Raw genomic sequence first — 24,214 nt, 5'->3', positions numbered from 1 at the left:
GGTGTTATCTTTTATTTACCATATTGTTATTTAATTTTTATTAATTTAATTCGAGCTTTAAAAGAAGAAATAGAAATAGAATAGAAATAGAAAAAAATGAAATCATTGCATGGCGAAGACGGTATCTGGGGCAGATTAAAAAACTTAAAGAAGAAGGTAAGAAGATTTATTACTTAAACGAAACATGGATCAATGCAGGCCATACTGAGAACAAAAACAAAATCTTTTTAATGAAGCATGTTACTCCCCAAAATTGGCAAAATGCCATTCGACATGTGAATGGGGTACAGGGGAAAATGTGGCATCTCGATGTAGGTATGGAGGTCCAAGTGGAAGAGTTGATGATAATTTGGGGAACGACTCTTCAGACTCATCAGATGAGAGTGAATAATGTAAACAAATTTTTTTTGTGAATATAAATTGTTTGATCTTTATTAACTTTTTTAATCCAATCATGCCACATGCCAACTAAAATTGCAAAACTGTGTTCTTGAACAATTTAAGATATTGCCGTATGGCATTTTTTAGTAAACTTTTTTGTTTTTTTCCAACCCTAAACGTTCTTTAAGTCCAGAAAAAGAAAGTGAGGTTCATGATTCCTCAGAAAAAGCAAATGCTAAAATTTCGATTCCTCAAAAATAACTGGAACAAATCATACCACCCTTGCATTTTTTTCACTTTTTTATAATGTAATTATTGTAAGGTTTGAGTTGAGTTTTTCGGAAAAGAAAGGATTGAGATCACGTGATAGAAAATCCTGAGACAGATCAATTTTTATTTTCAGGGAGTCTTTTAGTGTACTGTGATGATCGCGGTATTTAAAATTTTATTTTATTAACCAGCGCAAAATATTCGGAGTCAGTTTAAACGTTTAGTTCTTTGACAATATTAATTCAACTTCAATTCAAAAGTTGCAACAAATTTTAATTTAACTTATTTATTCCTTTGTTAGCATTAAAATGTTTAGAAAATTATCGTTCCCACGAAACTTTCCAAGAACTGTTAAAAACGTTATAAATCGCCAAATTGGGTGGTCGAAAGGCCATGTGTTTTAACAAGTGGATATGCAAAGATATGGGGGTTGGCGACGGCCTGGCTCTGCACCACAGTCGCCCAGCTAATCCAATGATGTTCTCACAAAAGCATAATTAATTTACTTTCGTTTAAAATAGCCAAAATTTATTGATAAACCTAAAATTAAATCCAAAATTTTGTTTAGAAATTAACTAGTCACGTTTCAAAAAGAAAGGAATTTATGAGCCAATTTAAGGCACGTTGATGATCAGTAAACAACTCGAGAAAGAATCAAAATTTCATCCTATTCAAAAATTCCCGTAACGTTTCGTACCAAAAAGTTGAGTCTTTATGCAGTGTACTCCAGTCATCAAATAAAATTGAATAATTTATTTTATTCGGCGTAATTGTTAACAAATTGTTGCAAAACTTCAAGAACGAATTGGTCGATTGAAATTCATGTCTGTTAACTAGATTAGTATAGCCAAAACGACGTTGGTCAAGTGCCGCTTGAATAGGGGGTGTTGACAAATTCGTTACAGAACAGAGCTTTTTAAAAGAATATCAAATTACAAGCACACATGTGCATTCCTTATAAGAAATTGCAGCGAAATTAACGTTTTCTTTGTTAAATCAACGTCAGATCACGAAACCAGTAGTTTAGAAAAACACGCGAAATTTTTCTGAACATTTTGATGTAAAATTTAACCCTAATATTTAAGGCGCAGCCGTCGAAATTCGGATGTATAAATCATTCTATTTAATTAAATTATTGTAAGCAAAAAAATTGCATGACACGATTGCTGCCCGTTACTAACATAATCCTAAGAGGAAAGTAGACAGGAAAATCCCTAAGGAAATTGGAGAAAAACGCGGAAATGTTAAAATAGTACCGGTGTAGTACTGGGGGCGACATCTAACAAGGGGTAGTACGACCAAAATTACAGTTTCCTCACGGGGTTCTTCCTTATATTTTCTGTGTTATTTAAAACAAACAAAATTTGTTGTTACACAAAATTCATTTCATTGTGTTCCCAAAAACAACTTCAGACCTGACAACAACCAATTTTGGAGTTTAATTTCTCTTTCAGGATATTTGGGGAAATTCCATAGCGTTCTTGTATTGTATTCAGTTCAGATCGACGATTACCAAATTTAATGTTTAATTATAATGAAATTGTTAATCGGAAAACACCCCAGCTGTTAATTAATAATAATATTTAGAAAGTTAAACAAGGTTTGATCAAATGCCAAGACATCATAAGAGTCAAATTTGCAAAATTTCGCATATGTGGAAACTACTTAACAAGGGTAGTGGGGTAAGCGAGTTAGTGTAGCTTACGCAAGATGAGCCCTTGACTTTAGGAAGGATTCGATTTTTGACGGTCTTTCGAGGTAGTCGATTGTCGTGTTATCCTTTTAAATTTTTATAAATTTAAAAAACATCTTCGTTTACCTTTTAGTGCGTCTAAATTGTACTAAGTGCATTTAAGCGTAATTTTAAATTAAATTAATTTAAATTCTTGAATTAAGTGATAGCGTTAGTGATTAGTGAGTAAGTTAAAAACGAGACAAGTTTAGTGTTCGTTCGATTAGGTAGTGCTGCGAACTACAACACCTGGGAAGCAGCTAACCCCCTGCGTTAGGAGGATTAAAATTTCTAGGTAGGCCCTCAAAAGGATTAATTAATTTTTTATTCATTTAATATTATAATATTAAATCATTTAAGTCATTTCGAAATAGTGATCATTATCATTCATTTCATAAATTCTCTCGTAACCACCAAGTTATTAAGCATCGGAAATGCCGAAAAGACCAGTAATTATTTAAATTCTTGTGCTTCGTCTTACGTCAGCTATATAAATTTTAAATAAATCATTTTCAACTTAAAATAACTCGCAACAACCAATTTCATATTTTTCAATTCAACCATCCCACCTTTAAATTACAATATTAAAAGTTCTTTATATTCTTTGCTTCTAACTTCTAAATCTGTTACGACAAATTTGAGTGAAACGGCATCAAACAAATATTCAACTACAACAAAAGTCTAAATCCAAAACCCACGGTGCTATTCAAACTGTTGTACACAGATAATTTAAGGTTGCATACACCAAAATATTACGAAATAGAAGGATTTGTTGCTAGTTAAGGATAGGTTTAGAGTAGAACGATTTCTCTTCCGCAACGCGTTAGGCGATAAAGCAAAAGAGTGTTTCTCTTTTGCGTCCAGATCAGAAATTACAGGCTCGTGAGTTGGCCATCTTCATGGGAAGAGTCGTAGTCCCCGGGGACGCTCTTCCCCAACTTTAACAAGGTCTAAGACGCGGTGGCAGGTCGTAGTTTCCGCCCGTTGTACTTAGAATGGACGTTGTAATTCCCGTCCCAACGGCAAGTACTTCCACGTACTTGCAGGCTACTACGGACGATCGAGCAGACATAATCATCCGTGATTATCTGTAATAAACTGATATCGCGACATGGCAAAGTTCTGCACAAGTCTTTGTCAAAGCTCGTGGACGGAAAACTTTAGAGAGAAATTACTTCTACATTTATTCAGATTGATTTGTAAAAGCTTGTATGTCCGGGTTTTATTCGAAATTCATTCTAGGTGTTGATCACCTGACTTTTACCGGAGACGGAATTTCGGCACTAGGGCGCAAAATTCAATGCGATGCACGTATCAAAGATTCCGCGAGCATGTTATAATCCGCCTTTGGTACAAGTAATTTAGAAACGCGTTGTCAATTGCCTAGATCCTATGAGTTCGAACAATATCATCTGAAACGTAGGTTAATTTATTTGGACATTATCGAATTAAATTAATTCATGTTAAATATTAACGTCATATCATATCAATAAAACTTTTTCGTATCACTCAGCAACTTCGAAACTATTTACTTGGAATTTCAAACGAATTGTGGTTACGACTCTGAGATATGTTTTGACGACATTACTATACAAAAACAAATAACAATTGGCCAAATTTGATCAAACTTTCATAACCATTGATTATTGTAATCCATCCAACGGAATATTCATTATTCTTGTAATAAATAACTTTGGAGGAAACTTGTGGTTTAAATTTCTTCTCCCATGCGTTTTGACACTACTTTGAATCCGGACTTGCGTTACGGATAAATCCGGAACCCTTTCTGATAAGAATTAAGATCAAATTACGATATCATTATAAGAGTGACTTCGTACATCAAAACAACACAACGTAGGTAAGTGAAATGATCATGTAGCGTATCAATTAACTAGACGAGCCAAACCATTTCGAAAAAAGAAAACAAAAGTAAAATTCAAGATTAATTAAATAAATCAATTAAAATAAGTTGTAAATCATTTAAACATCGATCAACCATCATCAATCACGGTCTCACTACATTTTTATTGGTGCCGTGACCAGGATTCAAAGTCATAAAGTGTCATTTCCGAGGGGAAAATTGCCGTAAATAAGATACTGCTGTGTTATTAAAATTTCTAGGACTCCAATTTATTTGATCGTTCGATACCCGAGATTGAAGGTTGTCGACATGGAAAACAACAGGAACACCGGAAACGCCGGAGCCCCACCGCAAGAAATGCCGACGTGGTTCGTTCGTTGGTTAAACTCCCAACAACCAAGGAATGTGCCAAACTTCGCGGCGCCATCGACGTCGACAGCGGTTCAAAGACCGCAAGCCATCCTTCAGGTACGTCCAAGTACCAGCGCCGCCGCTGATGTCGATGGTTGGCAAGTCACTCCACTACCTAGCGACGGGACGACTTCGCCAGAACCCGACCCGGAAATTCCGGTAGCTCCGGAACCAGCCCCTCTTGCGAGCCCTCTTGTGCAAGAGCCGGGAAGTTCGACCACATCAGCGACTTCGGGAGCAGTGATGGCCTCACCACCTATGCCAATCACAACAGACAATGTGGCCGCAATTTCCGGAGTACTCCGGAGCTTGCTGGATCGCCCACTTCCAGCTCCTGAACGACCATCTTTCGAAGGCCTGAAAAGGCAAAATCCGGTGAAATTCTTACGAGCCATTGAAGAATATGGACGTTTTTTCGGGCTCGACTCGCAGCGTCTTTTGGGAGTCGCCATGGATTGCTTGAAAGGCAATGCCAAACATTGGACGGGAATATTCCAGAAGAAGTGGCGTGGTTACGAGGACTTTCGACGGGACTTTCTCCGGACCTACTGGTCGGCCAAGCGTCAACGGGACATCAGATTTCAAATCGCTACAGGCCGCTATGACGAAACCAGGGGCACGATGCTGTCGCATTTTGCTTATTACGTCGACATGGCGAACATGTTAACAACACCTTTATCGGAGGAAGTGTTGCTGGATGAATTACTGCGTCACTTCCCCGAAAGAATACAGTCGTTGTGGGTATTAGAGAAAATCTGTACCACCACGGATGCCGCCGAATTCCTGGCAGCTCAAGAAATTCCGGGACAAAATCCGGGAGAGAAAACCAACATCGCTCCCAGGGAACGACCCCGCGCAACAGACCACCAGCGGCGTAACGAGCCAAAGCGCCCGCGGCCAAACATTGACCGCCACGAAGTAACTCGTCCTGCGGCTCCTGCAAATCGTGGAAATGGTTTCCCAAAACGCTCAAGTGACGAACAACAATGGCGCAACAACCAACCCAGCACCAGCAACAACCGTTGGCACAATAACAACGGAAACAACAGCAACAATCACTGGCGCAAAAACAACCCCAACGACAACCGCAACAACACAAGTTCGAGAGCGCAGGGTGAAACATCACGAAACTCCAAGAATTCGGGAAACGGGGGCGGAGTACAGGACGGGGCCTAAAGTACTCCGGCCAGCAGCACGGCCCACAAAGCGACAGCAGGAACCAACAATTGAGGACGGGAGAGAAACGTAAACGTTCAACTTCGTCACAGTCAACAGAAGGGGAAAACGATGCTCGACCGCGAGCATCCCAGGTTAAGTTAAATGTTTTTTCTATAATTAAATCCGCTGCCGCAGGTAACAACAACATACAAAGGGTCGTGCCGGAGATTAAGATCCAAATCTCTCAACAACAATCAGTCACCGCGCTTTTGGACACCGGAAGTGAAGTCAGCTGTATTTCCGAAGAAGTTTGGTCCAAGTTGATCGAGACCGGAAACAAACCGCCCACATTACCGGTTACCTCAATCCATCTTCGTGGAGCCATCGGCCAGCGAAGTTGCCAGGTTGTTATTCAGTGTTACCTGGAAATCAAAATCGACGAACATCTCTACCCCGTCGTGGCGCTTGTCGTTAAAAATTTAATCAAGCCAACCATTTTGGGAGCAGACTGGCTAAATGAACAACGCGCGGTCATCGATTTCGATAACAACGAAAGCCTTTTGAGAAACGGGGAGAAGCACCACAGTTTTCCGTTTAGAAAAACCACGGAGATACCACCGGAACCGGAGGATTATGTGGAAGATCTTGTTGGTCACATCGAAGTCAATCATTCGGCGCCGATCACGACTTGTAACAAAAAGCAACACTTAGAGTCACCCAGTGCCCTACAAGCCAAGGTGGACCCATTAAAAATTCCTGAGGCCGAGAAACGGAAATTAATACACCTGCTGCAAGAGTACAGATGTATCTTTAGTTCGCGTCCAGGGCTAACACACAAATACACTCACGAAATAAAACTACACGACAAGACTCCCTTCTTGAAACGACCGTACCCAGTACCTTTTGCTCTACGTCCTGCCGTCGACGCCACAATTCAGGAAATGTTAGACTTGGGGGTAATAAAACGTGAGGCGTCACCTTACGCAAGTCCCATGACGGTAGTGAAAAAGAAAGATGGAACGGTGAGAATTTGCCTCGACGCCCGAATGATCAATTCCAAAATGATCGCCGATTGTGAGTCACCACCCGCTGCTGACGAATTATTACGTCGATTTCACGGAATTCGCTACATGTCCACCATTGATTTGAGATCGTCGTACTGGCAAATCCCACTTTCGCCAGAAAGCAGACAGTACACCGCCTTTCTGTACAACGGTCGCAGTTACACATACCAAGTCCTACCTTTCGGGTTAAAAACTGCTGTGGGTTCATTCAGTCGTGCAATGGACGTAGTGTTAGGAACAGAAGTTCGCGAATTCGTCGTGAATTATATCGACGATTTGTTAGTGGCTTCCGAAACGCTAAACGAACATTTGGAACATCTCCGACAAGTTTTCGAAAAATTGAAGCAAGCTAGAATGACGATAAATCTCGAAAAATCCAATTTCATACAAAAGGAAGTGAAATTTCTGGGGCACATTCTCACAATCAACGGTATCAAAGCCGACCCGGAAAAAATCAGCGCCATCCGAAATTTTCCGGTTCCCCAGAAAACTAAACACGTTCGAGCCTTCCTGGGACTTTGTAATTTTTATCGAAAATTTTGTGCTCGATACAGTGCAGCCACACAAGACTTAAACAAACTACTTCGAAAGGGTGAAAAATGGAGATGGGGACGAAATGAACAAGAAGCTTTCGATCGTGTGAAAGATCTGTTCCTCGAAGCTGTGTTGTTACGTTACCCCGACCTGAATAAAATATTCTACGTCCAAACTGACAGTTCTGGTTACGGATTGGGGGCGGAATTGTATCAAATTCAGGAAGACGGTTCGCGAGGTGTGATCGCTTTTGCAAGTCGCTCTTTGAAAGGACCCGAACTCAACTACACGACTACAGAAAAGGAATTACTCGGCGTCATTTTTGCCTTACACAAATTTCGAATCTACATCCAAGTCACAAAAATCATCATCCGAACCGACCACCAAGCTTTGAAATTTCTGAGCCGTTGTCGTTTGCTCAGTGAACGCCTAACTCGATGGACTTTGATACTAGGACAGTACGACTACGAAATCGAGTTGGTAAAAGGAAAGGATAATGTAGTTGCCGACATCCTGTCACGATACCCGTCCGACGGTGAAGCCAGTTATGAATATCCACGTGAACAACCAATAGTTGCAATGTTTGAAGTCAACAACACACCTGAAATTCTCCAACTGATGTCCGATCTCAAACAACACCAATCAGATGATCCTGTTTTGAGTCAAATAATTGCCAACAAACAATCCGGTGCAGCTGCTCCAGATGCGAGAACTCAACGGGTTTGGTCCCAATATAATTTCACAAATAATGTGTTAGTTCACAGATCTCAAAATTCAAACGACGTTTGCCTGGCCATACCTGAGAGTTTGGTAATTAAGCTCGTGGATTACCATCACCAACTCCTGGGCCATTTCGGGGCAACCAAAGTGTACAATTCCATGAAGCGCGAGTACTACTGGCCGAACATGTATCGTACAATTAAGAAACGTCTACGAAGTTGTGACCTTTGTCAGAAGACAAAAAGTTCCAACCGTCCACATCAGGGTCCATTAACGCCAATCCTTTACGACCACATTGGAGACCTAGTTTGCGTCGATTTCTATGGGCCTTTACCAACAGGACGATTGGGGGCGTCCTATGTATTTGTGGTCATTGACGTCTTCAGCAAGTTTCTCAAACTTTACCCACTGAGAAAAGCCACCGCCAAAATCGCTGCCAAACGTCTCATAGAGGATTTCTCTGGGTACATCAAACCCAAATGTGTGTTAAGCGACCACGGGACACAATTTATTTCGAACACTTGGCAGAATAGTTTGAGAGCTGCCGACATTCAACCAACGCTCTCGTCGATTCGTCACCCAGAATCGAACCCTAGCGAGCGCGTAATGCGGGAGCTGGGGAGAATTTTCCGAGCGTATTGTAGAGAAAACCACACCAGTTGGGTCAACCATTTGAGCAACATCGAAGATTGTTTGAACTACGTGCCACACATCAGTACCGGATTTTCTCCATATGAAATCCTGTACGGCAGAACACCACCAAACCCACTAGATGCAGTCACATCGGGTTTACTGCCTGTACGTCCGCCACTCACGAGAGAAGAAATTCATGAAAAGGCTCGCGAATACTTGAGACATCATGCGAACTTACGGCAGAAAAACCAAAAGGGTGAAGTTACCGTACTGGAAATTGAAGATTGGGTCCTACTGAAGAACAAAGTGACTTCCGATACCAGAACCCACCAATTCGCCAAGTTCATGCCTTTGTACAGTGGTCCGTACAAAATAATCGCCAAGCCTCATCCAAACACATACCAAATCGCCGACCCAGTGACGAACGAAATTAAAGGTGTATACAACATGACAAATTTGAAATTCTACCACCGACGAGACGACTAAAATAAAACCGCAAGAAGTTCATGAGGGCCAATCTCGAGGCGTATCTACCAATTCGAGCGTTTCTGACATTATGGGCGCATCCACCATCTGGTGATTCCACCATTCCGACCACCAACCAGAGGACAGCAAACCTACACGCGGTGTCTTACGCTGCATCTACGAAGCAACGCAAGACAGGGGGCGAATGTGATGATCGCGGTATTTAAAATTTTATTTTATTAACCAGCGCAAAATATTCGGAGTCAGTTTAAACGTTTAGTTCTTTGACAATATTAATTCAACTTCAATTCAAAAGTTGCAACAAATTTTAATTTAACTTATTTATTCCTTTGTTAGCATTAAAATGTTTAGAAAATTATCGTTCCCACGAAACTTTCCAAGAACTGTTAAAAACGTTATAAATCGCCAAATTGGGTGGTCGAAAGGCCATGTGTTTTAACAAGTGGATATGCAAAGATATGGGGGTTGGCGACGGCCTGGCTCTGCACCACAGTCGCCCAGCTAATCCAATGATGTTCTCACAAAAGCATAATTAATTTACTTTCGTTTAAAATAGCCAAAATTTATTGATAAACCTAAAATTAAATCCAAAATTTTGTTTAGAAATTAACTAGTCACGTTTCAAAAAGAAAGGAATTTATGAGCCAATTTAAGGCACGTTGATGATCAGTAAACAACTCGAGAAAGAATCAAAATTTCATCCTATTCAAAAATTCCCGTAACGTTTCGTACCAAAAAGTTGAGTCTTTATGCAGTGTACTCCAGTCATCAAATAAAATTGAATAATTTATTTTATTCGGCGTAATTGTTAACAAATTGTTGCAAAACTTCAAGAACGAATTGGTCGATTGAAATTCATGTCTGTTAACTAGATTAGTATAGCCAAAACGACGTTGGTCAAGTGCCGCTTGAATAGGGGGTGTTGACAAATTCGTTACAGAACAGAGCTTTTTAAAAGAATATCAAATTACAAGCACACATGTGCATTCCTTATAAGAAATTGCAGCGAAATTAACGTTTTCTTTGTTAAATCAACGTCAGATCACGAAACCAGTAGTTTAGAAAAACACGCGAAATTTTTCTGAACATTTTGATGTAAAATTTAACCCTAATATTTAAGGCGCAGCCGTCGAAATTCGGATGTATAAATCATTCTATTTAATTAAATTATTGTAAGCAAAAAAATTGCATGACACGATTGCTGCCCGTTACTAACATAATCCTAAGAGGAAAGTAGACAGGAAAATCCCTAAGGAAATTGGAGAAAAACGCGGAAATGTTAAAATAGTACCGGTGTAGTACTGGGGGCGACATCTAACAAGGGGTAGTACGACCAAAATTACAGTTTCCTCACGGGGTTCTTCCTTATATTTTCTGTGTTATTTAAAACAAACAAAATTTGTTGTTACACAAAATTCATTTCATTGTGTTCCCAAAAACAACTTCAGACCTGACAACAACCAATTTTGGAGTTTAATTTCTCTTTCAGGATATTTGGGGAAATTCCATAGCGTTCTTGTATTGTATTCAGTTCAGATCGACGATTACCAAATTTAATGTTTAATTATAATGAAATTGTTAATCGGAAAACACCCCAGCTGTTAATTAATAATAATATTTAGAAAGTTAAACAAGGTTTGATCAAATGCCAAGACATCATAAGAGTCAAATTTGCAAAATTTCGCATATGTGGAAACTACTTAACAAGGGTAGTGGGGTAAGCGAGTTAGTGTAGCTTACGCAAGATGAGCCCTTGACTTTAGGAAGGATTCGATTTTTGACGGTCTTTCGAGGTAGTCGATTGTCGTGTTATCCTTTTAAATTTTTATAAATTTAAAAAACATCTTCGTTTACCTTTTAGTGCGTCTAAATTGTACTAAGTGCATTTAAGCGTAATTTTAAATTAAATTAATTTAAATTCTTGAATTAAGTGATAGCGTTAGTGATTAGTGAGTAAGTTAAAAACGAGACAAGTTTAGTGTTCGTTCGATTAGGTAGTGCTGCGAACTACAACACCTGGGAAGCAGCTAACCCCCTGCGTTAGGAGGATTAAAATTTCTAGGTAGGCCCTCAAAAGGATTAATTAATTTTTTATTCATTTAATATTATAATATTAAATCATTTAAGTCATTTCGAAATAGTGATCATTATCATTCATTTCATAAATTCTCTCGTAACCACCAAGTTATTAAGCATCGGAAATGCCGAAAAGACCAGTAATTATTTAAATTCTTGTGCTTCGTCTTACGTCAGCTATATAAATTTTAAATAAATCATTTTCAACTTAAAATAACTCGCAACAACCAATTTCATATTTTTCAATTCAACCATCCCACCTTTAAATTACAATATTAAAAGTTCTTTATATTCTTTGCTTCTAACTTCTAAATCTGTTACGACAAATTTGAGTGAAACGGCATCAAACAAATATTCAACTACAACAAAAGTCTAAATCCAAAACCCACGGTGCTATTCAAACTGTTGTACACAGATAATTTAAGGTTGCATACACCAAAATATTACGAAATAGAAGGATTTGTTGCTAGTTAAGGATAGGTTTAGAGTAGAACGATTTCTCTTCCGCAACGCGTTAGGCGATAAAGCAAAAGAGTGTTTCTCTTTTGCGTCCAGATCAGAAATTACAGGCTCGTGAGTTGGCCATCTTCATGGGAAGAGTCGTAGTCCCCGGGGACGCTCTTCCCCAACTTTAACAAGGTCTAAGACGCGGTGGCAGGTCGTAGTTTCCGCCCGTTGTACTTAGAATGGACGTTGTAATTCCCGTCCCAACGGCAAGTACTTCCACGTACTTGCAGGCTACTACGGACGATCGAGCAGACATAATCATCCGTGATTATCTGTAATAAACTGATATCGCGACATGGCAAAGTTCTGCACAAGTCTTTGTCAAAGCTCGTGGACGGAAAACTTTAGAGAGAAATTACTTCTACATTTATTCAGATTGATTTGTAAAAGCTTGTATGTCCGGGTTTTATTCGAAATTCATTCTAGGTGTTGATCACCTGACTTTTACCGGAGACGGAATTTCGGCACTAGGGCGCAAAATTCAATGCGATGCACGTATCAAAGATTCCGCGAGCATGTTATAATCCGCCTTTGGTACAAGTAATTTAGAAACGCGTTGTCAATTGCCTAGATCCTATGAGTTCGAACAATATCATCTGAAACGTAGGTTAATTTATTTGGACATTATCGAATTAAATTAATTCATGTTAAATATTAACGTCATATCATATCAATAAAACTTTTTCGTATCACTCAGCAACTTCGAAACTATTTACTTGGAATTTCAAACGAATTGTGGTTACGACTCTGAGATATGTTTTGACGACATTACTATACAAAAACAAATAACAATTGGCCAAATTTGATCAAACTTTCATAACCATTGATTATTGTAATCCATCCAACGGAATATTCATTATTCTTGTAATAAATAACTTTGGAGGAAACTTGTGGTTTAAATTTCTTCTCCCATGCGTTTTGACACTACTTTGAATCCGGACTTGCGTTACGGATAAATCCGGAACCCTTTCTGATAAGAATTAAGATCAAATTACGATATCATTATAAGAGTGACTTCGTACATCAAAACAACACAACGTAGGTAAGTGAAATGATCATGTAGCGTATCAATTAACTAGACGAGCCAAACCATTTCGAAAAAAGAAAACAAAAGTAAAATTCAAGATTAATTAAATAAATCAATTAAAATAAGTTGTAAATCATTTAAACATCGATCAACCATCATCAATCACGGTCTCACTACAGTACCTTTAACAATCGTAGTACCCCAAATAAAAGGTATGGTAATTTTTTACTTTAACTACTTCTGGATTTTCAAGCTGAAACTTACGCCAAACGATTCCTCTGAGTGCCCCAATGACCGTATACTATGATTTTATTTATTATTTTATTTTCTTGCGCAAATTGAAAATAACATTAGAAAAACAATTTTTATTTTCACTCACTAGGTATTTTGGAACACCTGAAAAATCAGGTCTCAAAAATGAAACGTGCAGATCGTTATTGTTCGTTATTGTTTGATGAGATGTCGGTTTGTCAAGGATTTCATTATAAACGAGCTAAACAGTACATCAGTGGTTACGAGGACATGGGCTCCTTGGGTCGCACTAACAAAGCAGCCAACCATGCTCTTGTTTTTATGATCCGAGGGTTAAGACTCCAGTGGAAACAAGTAATTGCTTATTACTTTACGGCAAATACAGTTAGCGCGAACAATCTAAAGTTTTTTATTGAAGAAATAAGTTCACAACTTCAGAACATCGGTTTAACGGTAGTCGCTACTGTTTGTGATCAGGGCACTACAAATGTTTCCGCGTCGAATCAGCTTTGTGCCAAACAACATCCCAGGCAAGGTTCATATTATTTCTTCATTAATAATCAGCCGATTGTTACAATTTTCGACGTGCCGCATCTTTTAAAAAATACACGAGATGCATTATTGAAATGCAAAATTCAATTTGTTCCTCACAAATATGCTAAATTCGAACACATTGAATCTGTTTTCAATTTTGACCAACAAAAAACTTTTAAATCGTTGCCCAAATTAAAGAAGGAGTATTTTAATTTCAAAGACTCTTACATGAAAATGAAGGTGAAGGTAGCCGCTGCACAGCTTAGCAGCTCTGTGGCTGCTGCTATCAAAACCTTCGTCTCTTTTGCACATATTCTGCCGTCTGAAGCCATTCATACGGCTGAATTTGTGCAGAAGGTCGACAACATGTTTGACTCTTTGAACGGGTCAAATTTTGCAATGTCTGGGAATAAGCCATTTCGATGTGCTTTGTCACAAAATTCCCCTCATTTGGAGCTCTGGTCGAAATTGTTGACAGAGTTGGATCAATGGAAACTGATTGCCTTACAAAATGGAGCCGATCTAACAAAGCGGTATTCATTCGTCAAAGGTTGGCAAACGACGATTAAGTCAGTCCGTTTCCTTTGGAACAATCTGAAAGATGTGGACGGATTTAGTTATTTGAATTTACGAGGACTGAATCAGGACCCTTTGGAAAATCTTTTTTCATCAATTCGTCAGCATGGTTCTGCGAACACCAATCCGACGTGTCATCAGTTCACTGCCGCTTTGCAAACGGTCGTAATCAACAAGTTGGTTACACCATCAAATGTCGACAAGAACTGTGAAAACGACACATGTCAACCGTTGGATGAAATTTGCAGATGATTCCTCTGTTTCTCGGGAAGAAGAAGATCTACAAATGCCACAGCATGAACAAGCAATATCTTTTAACCCCTCAGAACTTAGTGATCTTCCAGAAGAAGACACGCAAGCTCTAGCCTATGTTGCAGGTTGGGTGTTAAAAAGTATTAATGTCCCTGATTGTGAGCATTGTAGGAGTACGTTATACTCTGGAGAGATTACCAATCGCCACATTCTTACTTCTTTCCGAGAAAGGGACGACGTCCAACGATTAACATATGCTAGTGATGTCGTAACGTCTTTGGTCCAAAACTTGCATGACTATTTAAATGAATTTTTAACATCAAGTGGTTTTCAGAGAAATCTGGAAGACACATTTAAAATTTCATTTAAACAACATCTTGATTTTGCAGAAAGTCATTGCACAGAGATCCTTGCTATGATTTAATTTTAGAAAATGCCATACCTTTTCTAATTTTTAAATTTTGCAGGGACAGGCAAAGACAAAACCATCTCTGACGGACATCGCACCAAGATGAAGAGGCTAAGTTAATTAATTTTGTTGTGATATAGAATAGTTGTTGTGTTTATTTTGTTTTATATTTATAGTATTTTCAGAGTGTTGTTTTATTTTTAAAGAATTCATTATTTTGTTGATTTTTCAGAATATATACTTTTTATTTTCAGGGGTAAATTTTTAGTTTTATTTTATTAATAAATTATTTTATTTATTAGCGGCAAACTGATTTTTATTTTTGTTATATTTTTAAAAATATACTGCATTATTTATTATATAAAATGTTTTTTATTGTAATGTGTGTAGAAATTTCCTTAACGGAATCAAACAGGAATAAGATTTGGTTTTTACAAATTAGATAAATGAATGATTTATCTGATTTGTAAAACCGAATTTCATTCCTGTTTGACTCTAAGTAAATATAAAATTTAAACATCAATAGAAAGACGCGTCTGTTTTTTCATTTAAATCACCCGCCATTGCTTTAGTTTGCCACTTTTCTGCTTGGAGCGCTAAAAATTTGTTTCCAACCAATAACTAGGGACTTTGCATTTCTTACCTTCCCTATTCTCTGATCACTATTTTACTTGCTGATGGTGAAGAAGGTAGTTTTTGTGACAGTTCAATTGTTTTTATTTGTTATTTAAGAAATTTACAATTTTCAGTTTTCAATTCGAAAAAAATGGATACAGAGGCAGCGGCTTGTGAGTATGAGTATGCGAATCATTGTATAACTTGTTCTTTAAAAGTTGATACATTTTTTAACATCATGGCGGACCAACAACGCCTTTTGAATTTTTTCATTCGTCACCATGTTTTTCCTTGCCACATTCAGTGCCCCAAGTGCAACTCACGTTTGGAAATGCACGATTTCGTTTTCAGGTGCCAAGAATTCAAAAAAAAGCAAACGGAAATGCAATTTTTTTTCTTCGGTTTTCAAAGACACCTTTTTCGAACATTCTCATTTAACTTTACCACAAGTAGCAAAACTGGTGCACTTGTTTTTGTTTCAAAACAATCCAAGGTGTCGTTTCATTTCAAATGAAATGGAAATTAGTTCTCGAACATTGGTTGACTGGTTTTCTTTTATTAGGGAAGTTTTCATTTTCTGGTCTGTTCAACATTCTGAAGATCTTGGTGGTGAAGGTAAAACTGTTGAGATTGACGAAGCCGAAATTGGCAAGCGAAAATACAACAGGGGCCGATACCTGGATGGCCAATGGGTGTTTGGCGGAATTGAGTGTGAAACGAAACGCTTTCTTTGTGGCAATTCCAGATCGCACATCAGAAACTCTCCTTTCCATCATCAAGGAAAGAATTCTCCCTAGGACGACAATTATAAGTGATTGTTGGACAGCTTATGATTGTCTGTCTCAAGAACATTATTACCACCTCATAGTCAACCATTCCCTCAATTTCGTTGACCCGGTGCACACACTCAAAACATCGAAAGATGTAGGGTGGAAGTGCGAAGAAAAATGCCGCGGGCAGACCGCAGCAAAGATCATTACGAAGGCTACTTGGCCGAAGCACTTTTCCTGTGGACTTACTCAGATCATCGAGAGCGTCTACATCATTTCTGGACCGCGGCATCACAGCTTTACCCCGGAATTCCCCATTGTTAAATTTTTTCATTTTTTTTTACCACATTTTACACTTGGGGCAAGCCATTTGTACCGATTATTTTCAGTTTTTGAGACTGTATTTCATTTTGGTCTTTGGCATATCTTTTATTATACTTTTTTAGTGTTCCCTACTAACATACCTACCAATAATAACATACCTAGACCTTTCCCTCCCCGGTGAGAGCGTTGCCGCCTCTTCGTGGTCTCACTAGACATACATTTCATGGGGTCGTGAAGAAATTCATACTGCACATTTGATAAAGATTCAATGAAAACCATTATTCCACGTTTCGAGTTCAATCATTCGTGGGGTATGTACATTTTTAGTTCGCTGGCCTGTACCCTACGACCTGTACGCGCCGCAGCTCCATAAAAATCAGTATTCCACGTTTCGCGTTCTACATTTTCGAGTTTAATCGTTCGTGGGGTATGTTTATTTTTAGTTCGCTGGAGCGAAGCCCCAGCCTGCGGGCTATCATCTGTAGGCGCCGTGCCTCATTTATAGTTGCATTTAGGGTTAATATCATTTATTAGCGAGTGTTAACGAAATTTTAGTGTAAATTTTTTAACTATCAGGTGTATAATTCAACCCCATTTTATGTATGACCAAATGGCAACACAATTAAAATTCTCTCAAGGTCATATTTTCAATCGGCACAATTTAAAAAAGGTCTAGATCAAGGTCATTCAAGGTCGAATTTTTTCGAAAACGGGGCATTTGATCTAGAGGCTTTTTGAAAGCGAAATGCAAAAAAAATTTTTCAAAAATCCAGAAGTAGCTAAAGTAAAAAAAAGGTTACGATGCCTCAGAAAAAGCAAGTGCTAAAATTTCAATTCTTCTAAATTAACTCGAACAAGTCATACCACCCTTGCATTTTTACGCTTTTTTATAATCTAACTATTTTTTATTAGTTATTGTTCAGAAGATGAAAACTTGTTGTACGGTTTAAGTTGGGTTTTTCAGAAAGGAAGAGGTTGCGATCACGTGATAGAAAATCCTGATCCTTTTAATCTGTGTCCTGAGTAGTGTGAGGAAATTTTATGGGGTGGCCATGAGGCCACAACCGATCAGCTGACTCGTCGTAGCGCTCTCGCGATGTTCATATTTATCGATGAAATGGTCCGTTATAGCGCGTGCATTGGCGTAGTTTACTAGGGGTTTATACAATTAATGTTACCGGTTGATTCGTCAGAAACGTTACGATTTGTATATTTTTTTAAAAAGGACTTTAAAGAAGGATTATTTAGTTATCTACAAAATGTGCTCGAGGTGAAATCACAGCGTATTTCCCTTTGAAACGTGTGGTTGAAAACATTTCAAGGACTAAAAATGGTAAATAATTAAAAAAATATTAATGTCACACCAAAGAATACTTTGAAACGAATTACAATTTCGCAATTTAGTTCTACTTGGTCACTTTTATGCTTTTTAAATAAGTACATGAGATAAAAATGTTCTTTTGACTTTTTAGATATTATTAAAATTAACAGAGAGTTAGGGCGGTTAAAAGTAAAGGAATAATATTAATAGATAAGTGACATTAATTATTTTTTAATTATTTACGAATTACGATTTTTAGCTCTCGAAATGATCAAAGGCGATGAACACGCTTCAGAGGGAAATACGGTTCGGTTTCACCTCAGGCGCATTTTGCAGTAATTTTAAATTGCAATAACTTGGTGAGTCTTACAGATAACGAAATGATTCTTGCACCAAAAATTTATTTCAAGTATTAGCTTTATTTCGTCTCGATCTTTTAAATTAAAAAACTTTCTCGCATCTCGAAAATTTCACTACACAATTATGCAAGATTACAAGAAAATGTAATTTTTTTGGTTTCCCTTTATCAAAACTCAACCTTCTTAAACTACGTATAAATCTGCATTTATTGAAAATTTGTTTGCAAAAAAAACGGAGTTTCTAGCTTTATCCAGAAGGAAGATATTAGTATGTAAACGCAAAATGTGTCCAATTTTAGGTGTTTGCAAATTTTTAGCTAAAACGTCTTTTTAGCCCCTTCGCGAGGGTTGAAACAAAGAATTCTTTGTCTAAACATTTTTTAATACTCTTTCCTAACTTATATCAACAATGCAAGCTGTTCCACAACATTTCGATTTAAAGGTTTATCTGACTGCAAGCGCGCGCCTATGCACTAACCTTCGCCCATAAAATTTCCTCACACTGGTCCTGAGACAGATCAATTTTTATTTTCAGGGAGTCATCTTTTAGTGTACCTTTAACAGTTGTTGTACCAACCCCCTTTCTGGTACCCCAAATGAAAGGTATTTTTGACCAGAAATTCGCATGAGTTTGTTTTGAGTTTAGATACTTTTTTTATGCGGTTACATGGTGGTCAATACAATTACCTGACAATACTATTGATAGAGATACATGTGGTTTGCATTTTAATTTAGTCTATATCTACAACCAGTACAACCCCTAATAACTAAAAACCTCAATCCGTAACACGTTCGTTTCCCTTTAACTGCTCGAATATTTGTCAAATAACCAACTTTTTTACAGTTTTTACATGAAAAACGCATCAAATTAATCAGAAACTTCAAGTACTTACCTAAACTGGGGAAGGTATAGCCGGTCGAACCCACGTGCAAACTATCAAACCTAAAGGAAGTCTTGAAATCTCCAGGTCCAACCGGTCACACAGTATTTTAACAACAAAACGTTTACGTAAAAGAAAATCACGTTTCAGCAACACTACATATTTGCAAATTCGTCTTTCAAGACACTTCTAGTATTTTATGCTGAGCACAAAACACAAAACCGCTGATTATATATGCCACTAAACCTGCTGAGCGCTGAAGAAAAATATTAAGAATCAACGGACTACACAGAGGGCAGCACCTGATCATGAAGCCATTGTATGTATTTTTGGTTGTCTAATTTATACCACAGTTTACGAAAGACCATAGCCTCCTTGATGTTTGAAGACAACGTTGTTCAGAATCAAAACTATACTCAGAACGTTTGAAGAGGAGTTATTCAAGTAAGCGCGCGAAAAGTAATAAACAAATTGCTTTCTTTACAACTGCACCTTGTTCCTAAATTCAGTCACTACCTCACAGGTCAGTTGGTATCTTATTTTAAGTATTTATAACCGAGTTTAAACGGATTAAAAGTCGATTTAATTTATTGTTCTATTAAAAAAATGGCATGAAAAAAATACGGTAACTTAGCAACATTAATACATAAATTTTAAAAAATGTTCAATTTTTAGTCGTTTTATTTTTTTATTTAAAAATAGTAACATGTTTTTTGATAATTTTTTGTATGGGTCGTGTATATAACACTATTTTTTTCATGCTATTTGAACTTAAGTTTTTCCATAAAAATATTAAGATTATTACGCTGTTTACCCCGTTATAACTTGGGTACAAATATTTAAATCGAGATAAGAAATGGTCTATGAGGTACATAATACGTTAACCTAGGAACTACATCCAAATGTAAAAAAACGATTTAGTTTATTATTTTGCTTGAAAATTGAGTTTTAAATTAATGCACTAGCAGAAACAACGCTTCGAGCGTAATACCGTCTCGATGTCACTCGGTGTGAAATCGTTTTAAATTCAACCAATTCACTAATTACTTGAAAAAAATATGCCGAAATATTTTATTTAATATTAATATTTTAATATTAAGCTTTGCATTCTCAACAGACTGAGAAAAACGGAGGACAAAAATTTTCATGAGAAACATGAGAAAAAAATTATTTGAAATTTAAAATTTGCGCTTTTTCCCGTATTTTTCAATATGCTTCAAAATGCGGTTAAAGATACAAGAAAAATGTCCAAAAAAAAGTTGTAGAGAATTAAATTTCTTTAAAACAGTCAGCGAGCCCATATCTTTACCTACAACGGTTTAGACTTTAAAAGACGTTCAAAGATGCTCAAGCGACTTTTTTGTAGCAAATTTAATTCTCTACAACATCGTTCCTTACATTTTTTTGTATCTTCAACCATATTCGCAGCGTTTTAATAAGTAGGCGACGGTGCCCAAAAAATTATCGCTTAGAATTAGCAATTTGCGTTCCACCTTATATTTTTGAAAACAAACTAATTTTTAATTTCAACTCGAAATAAAACGTTTGTATTTTGGGAAAATTTAATTTAATGAGACTTACACATTACAAAATGCTCGAATTATAGAACACCCCAAATCCAACAGTTGAATAAATTCCGAACCACCATCTTGCAGTTTAAAACTCACAACCTACAAAATTTAATACATCTCACGCAAAACACGGAATAGATAATTACCCCCAGTTTCTGACCAATAATCGCCTTTTGTTGGTCAGTGAACCCCTCAAAATTAACAATGTACTGATTGAGCTGTTCCAAAATCTAAAACAAATTTCTGATCAAAGTGAGTGAAATTAAGTTGCAACACTGATTAACCTGTGAGGCGGCATATGCTTCAAACATCATTTCTTTCAAAAACGCTTGAAGTTTGTTTTGATCTTTGGTTTTACAAACATCTAAAAACTTCTTTAACCAACGTTCTGGCACAACCTATTACAATTTCTATTAAACCAAAAACAATATTAAAAAAAATGAGAACATACACCGGTCACTTCCAACACGTCATCAATACTTATAGGAACCCCACTTCCTTTCAATTTCGCACAACTCTGTAATGAAGTAATGGCTCTCCTCATATCGCCCCCACTTGTCTCAACCAAGGTAGCTAAAGTTTCATCGCTACATTCGACATTTTCTTTCCCACATATGAAACTCAACCGTTCAAGGATCATAGCTTCGTTCAGTGGTTTAAATCGAAATTTCGTACATCGTGATGTCAACGGTTCGATAATCCGTGACACGTAGTTACAAATTAGACAAAATCTGGTTGATCGAGACTCTTTTTCCATCGTTCGACGTAAGGCAGCCTGAGCTGCGTGTGTCATCGAGTCCGCTTCATCCAAAATGACGATTTTGAACGGAGGGCACGGTTTACCACTTAAAAAAACATTGTATAAGTATTCATTATTCCAAATAAAAGTGTGGTCAAAAAGGTATTGCAAAAAAATATAACAAGCCAAAAGAAACAACTAAAATTTGCGCAACTAAAAATGACAAAATTAACATTGTCAGGTAAGTTTGTTCTTTATTGAATTCAAACGATTTTATAATTAATTCGAAATTTCTGTTTTATATCCCATGTCAGTTCATAGTAGAATGTTGCAACAGCGCATTTGAATTTTTTGGAGTGAAATGGAGCACAAATTGAAGGTTTCTGGTGGGATTTACTTTTACGGAAACTCTCAGTTTGTGCTTTATTTCTCGCTCCGAAAAATTCAAATGCGCTGTTGCAATTTAACTATGAACTGAAATGGGGTACATATCAGCTGTTTCAAAACTATAAATGACAACGTCGCATTTTAACGAATTATTTTATTAAATAAGATTGATAAAATGTAAAATAGTTATAAATCATTAGATCTCTCATTGAAACTATAAATTACATTACCAATTATTTTTTTGAAGTGCATGAATAATTCATTACAATCATAACAGCTAATTTTAAGAGAAAATGTGACGTTAGCATTTTTATAGTTTTGAAAGAGCTAATACTTCTTCATCAAAAAGAATTAAAACCAAGAATTGTGCAGGTTGCTGCATTTTGGATGTCGGAATAGGCGATCTCCGAAACTAAGAGGTTTAGAGAAAAACGAGCTCGGGTCCGTTTTTTGAGAAAATAATTTTCATCAAAACCGCATCCCGCTATCGTCTTTTGTTTTCGACTTATAAACAAAAGTTGACATTTTAGCGGAATCTAAAAAAATTCATATCTTTCTTTTTATAAAAGATAAACAAAGACATTATGCCGGCACTTTTTTACAGAGAATTTAATAATGTTATCAGCGTTTTTTTTAATCATTCGTTTAGCTGTAATAACTAATAACATAAAGTTGTATTTTTTTAAAGGAGAATCATAGTTTGCTATGACATTTTCGAAAAGCTTATTTTTTTCTGAACTGAAAACAATATAAATATAGTTTGATATCTGGTATATTTTTGATAAAAAATATATTTAAAATATTTGAAAGTAGTTGGCCATGGTAAAACTATTTCACATAAAAGGTAAATTATCAAAATAAGCTATGTTAAAGTTATTTTCAATCGAACAAATATACGATTATCGCAGATTTTAATTACATAAAAAAGTGCAGAAAAGTGAAAACCTTGTGTCACTACCATTTGATGACACTTTTTTTATAATTTAGTGAAGTGCAATGTTGGTCGGGGGACGTTGTTAATGTTATGTATTTTTTTTACCGCAGATGGGATTTAATTTTGGTGTTTGGATTGACATTTTTCTGTAAAATAAAATTTTATTGACAAGCAATCATACAATTAATAACATTTTTCTTTATTCCGATATTTCATGTTTAATTAGAAAATAGAATGACAATGTAAGCTTGCCATTTTAAATCTAAAAACAAATAATTTTTATTAATCACAAATATTTGATCTAATAATTATTTATTACGCTGTTTTTAAATTAATTAGAATTTAAAAAATCATTACATTATAAATACTTGTTGAGTAATACAGTTCTCATAGTTTTAATTGAAAATCCAAAATTTTTCCATGGCCTACTATAGAGAAAAAGCAAAATGTTTTGTTTTTCTTAAATATTTAAAAATAATGTATTACACATTTAGACGTATCTAATCAGAAAAAATAAGCTTTTGAAAAATATCCCAGCCGCCTATGATTCCTATTAAAAAAAACAAAACTTTATGTTATTCCAGCTAAACGAATGGTTAAAAAATCGCTGATAGCATTATTAAATTCTCTGTAAAAAGTGCCTGCATAATGTCTTTGTTTCAAATGTGTATCTTTTATAATAAGAAAGATGTGAACTTTTTAAGATTTCACTAAAATGTGAACTTTTGTTTATAAGTCGAAAACAAAAGACGATAACAGGATGCGGTTTTGACCAAAATTATTTAAAAAAAAATGGACCCGGAAATGCGTCACTCGTTTTTCTCTAAATCTCTTAGTTTCGGAGATCCCCTGTTTGGACATCCATAATGCAGCACCCTGTACACATCACTGTTGACCAGGTTTTTAACAAAAAATAATTCGCAAAGCTTACTCAGGCCTTGTACCGCTAGCAGTTAGTTGTGCAAAAGTCTTGACCTTGTCTCGAATAACTTGAATTCCTCGTTCATCGGACGCATTCAGTTCAAGAATTCTGTCTCTGTAATAGTCACCAAAAAGCTGTCTTGCAGCTGCCAGAATTGTGCTGGTTTTGCCTGTCCCAGGAGGACCATAAAACAACAAGTTTGGGAGATCCGCCCCTGAAATACATTGCTGTAACACTGAAACAGCCTCGCTCTGTTCCACAACGTCCGAGACTGTCCTAGGACGGCTGCAAACAACCTATTTCAAACAAACAAATATACTAATAATTTTACGTACTATTTTTCAACCCACGGGACGGCTTTCGACTTTTTTGATGTTTTCGAGCTTGAAGGCACTGATTTATCACTATTATCTAACTTTCCCGACTTGAGAAAGGCCTGCATTTTTGCGTAAATATTTGGCGCGTTTTATTTGAGGTTAAGTTGTCAAACGACGAATGTTGATGCTAC

At 36.7% G+C, this 24,214-nt stretch overlaps 2 protein-coding genes and 1 non-coding gene across 4 annotated transcripts in view; 1 reads left to right on the top strand and 2 right to left on the bottom strand.

The window, feature by feature from the left end:
- The window catches only part of LOC103312882 (uncharacterized), a 44,169-nt gene extending 24,755 nt beyond the window's left edge, over nt 1-19,414 (bottom strand). The window contains exon 1 of the transcript XR_010335404.1: nt 19,166-19,414. This is a non-coding gene — a transcript (uncharacterized LOC103312882). The remainder of the gene's footprint in view (nt 1-19,165) is intronic.
- Nucleotides 2,013-5,863, top strand: LOC135267063 (uncharacterized). Its single transcript, XM_064358691.1, has 2 exons — nt 2,013-2,678; nt 4,505-5,863. The coding sequence occupies exon 2, from the start codon at nt 4,554-4,556 to the stop codon at nt 5,829-5,831; it is 1,278 nt and encodes a 425-aa protein (XP_064214761.1). The 5' UTR covers nt 2,013-2,678; nt 4,505-4,553; the 3' UTR covers nt 5,832-5,863.
- Nucleotides 19,415-20,697: 1,283 nt separating the features above from the next.
- Nucleotides 20,698-24,210, bottom strand: LOC663583 (uncharacterized protein). 2 transcript variants are annotated; one of them, XR_001574866.2, is made up of 6 exons: nt 24,042-24,210; nt 23,716-23,991; nt 21,176-21,569; nt 21,009-21,122; nt 20,871-20,967; nt 20,698-20,823 (listed from the first exon to the last, which is right to left on the bottom strand). XR_001574866.2 is itself a non-coding variant. In XM_969623.4 (6 exons), exons 1-6 carry the CDS (start codon nt 24,146-24,148, stop codon nt 20,731-20,733), a joined length of 1,068 nt encoding a protein of 355 aa, XP_974716.2. In that variant the 5' UTR covers nt 24,149-24,209; the 3' UTR covers nt 20,698-20,730. The 2 variants fall into 2 exon arrangements, 1 of the variants encoding a protein (XP_974716.2); XM_969623.4 differs by having other exon boundaries at nt 20,871-20,954; nt 24,042-24,209.
- Between the last annotated feature and the right edge of the window lie 4 nt (nt 24,211-24,214).

The sequence above is a fragment of the Tribolium castaneum genome, chromosome 9 (assembly GCF_031307605.1).
Source record: "Tribolium castaneum strain GA2 chromosome 9, icTriCast1.1, whole genome shotgun sequence".
Classification (NCBI taxonomy): Eukaryota; Metazoa; Arthropoda; class Insecta; order Coleoptera; family Tenebrionidae; genus Tribolium; species Tribolium castaneum.
This window is presented reverse-complemented; position numbering and strand designations above follow the sequence as displayed.

Coding starts and splice junctions, on each gene's coding strand:
- LOC663583 (XM_969623.4), bottom strand. CDS start 24,148: ATGCAGGCCTTTCTCAAGTCGGGAAAGTTAGATAATAGTGATAAATCA. Junction 20,955..21,008: donor AAGCATATGCCGCCTCACAG/GTTAATCAGTGT, acceptor AATTTGTTTTAG/ATTTTGGAACAGCTCAATCA. Junction 20,824..20,870: donor TTATTGGTCAGAAACTGGGG/GTAATTATCTAT, acceptor TAAATTTTGTAG/GTTGTGAGTTTTAAACTGCA.
- LOC135267063 (XM_064358691.1), top strand. CDS start 4,554: ATGGAAAACAACAGGAACACCGGAAACGCCGGAGCCCCACCGCAAGAA.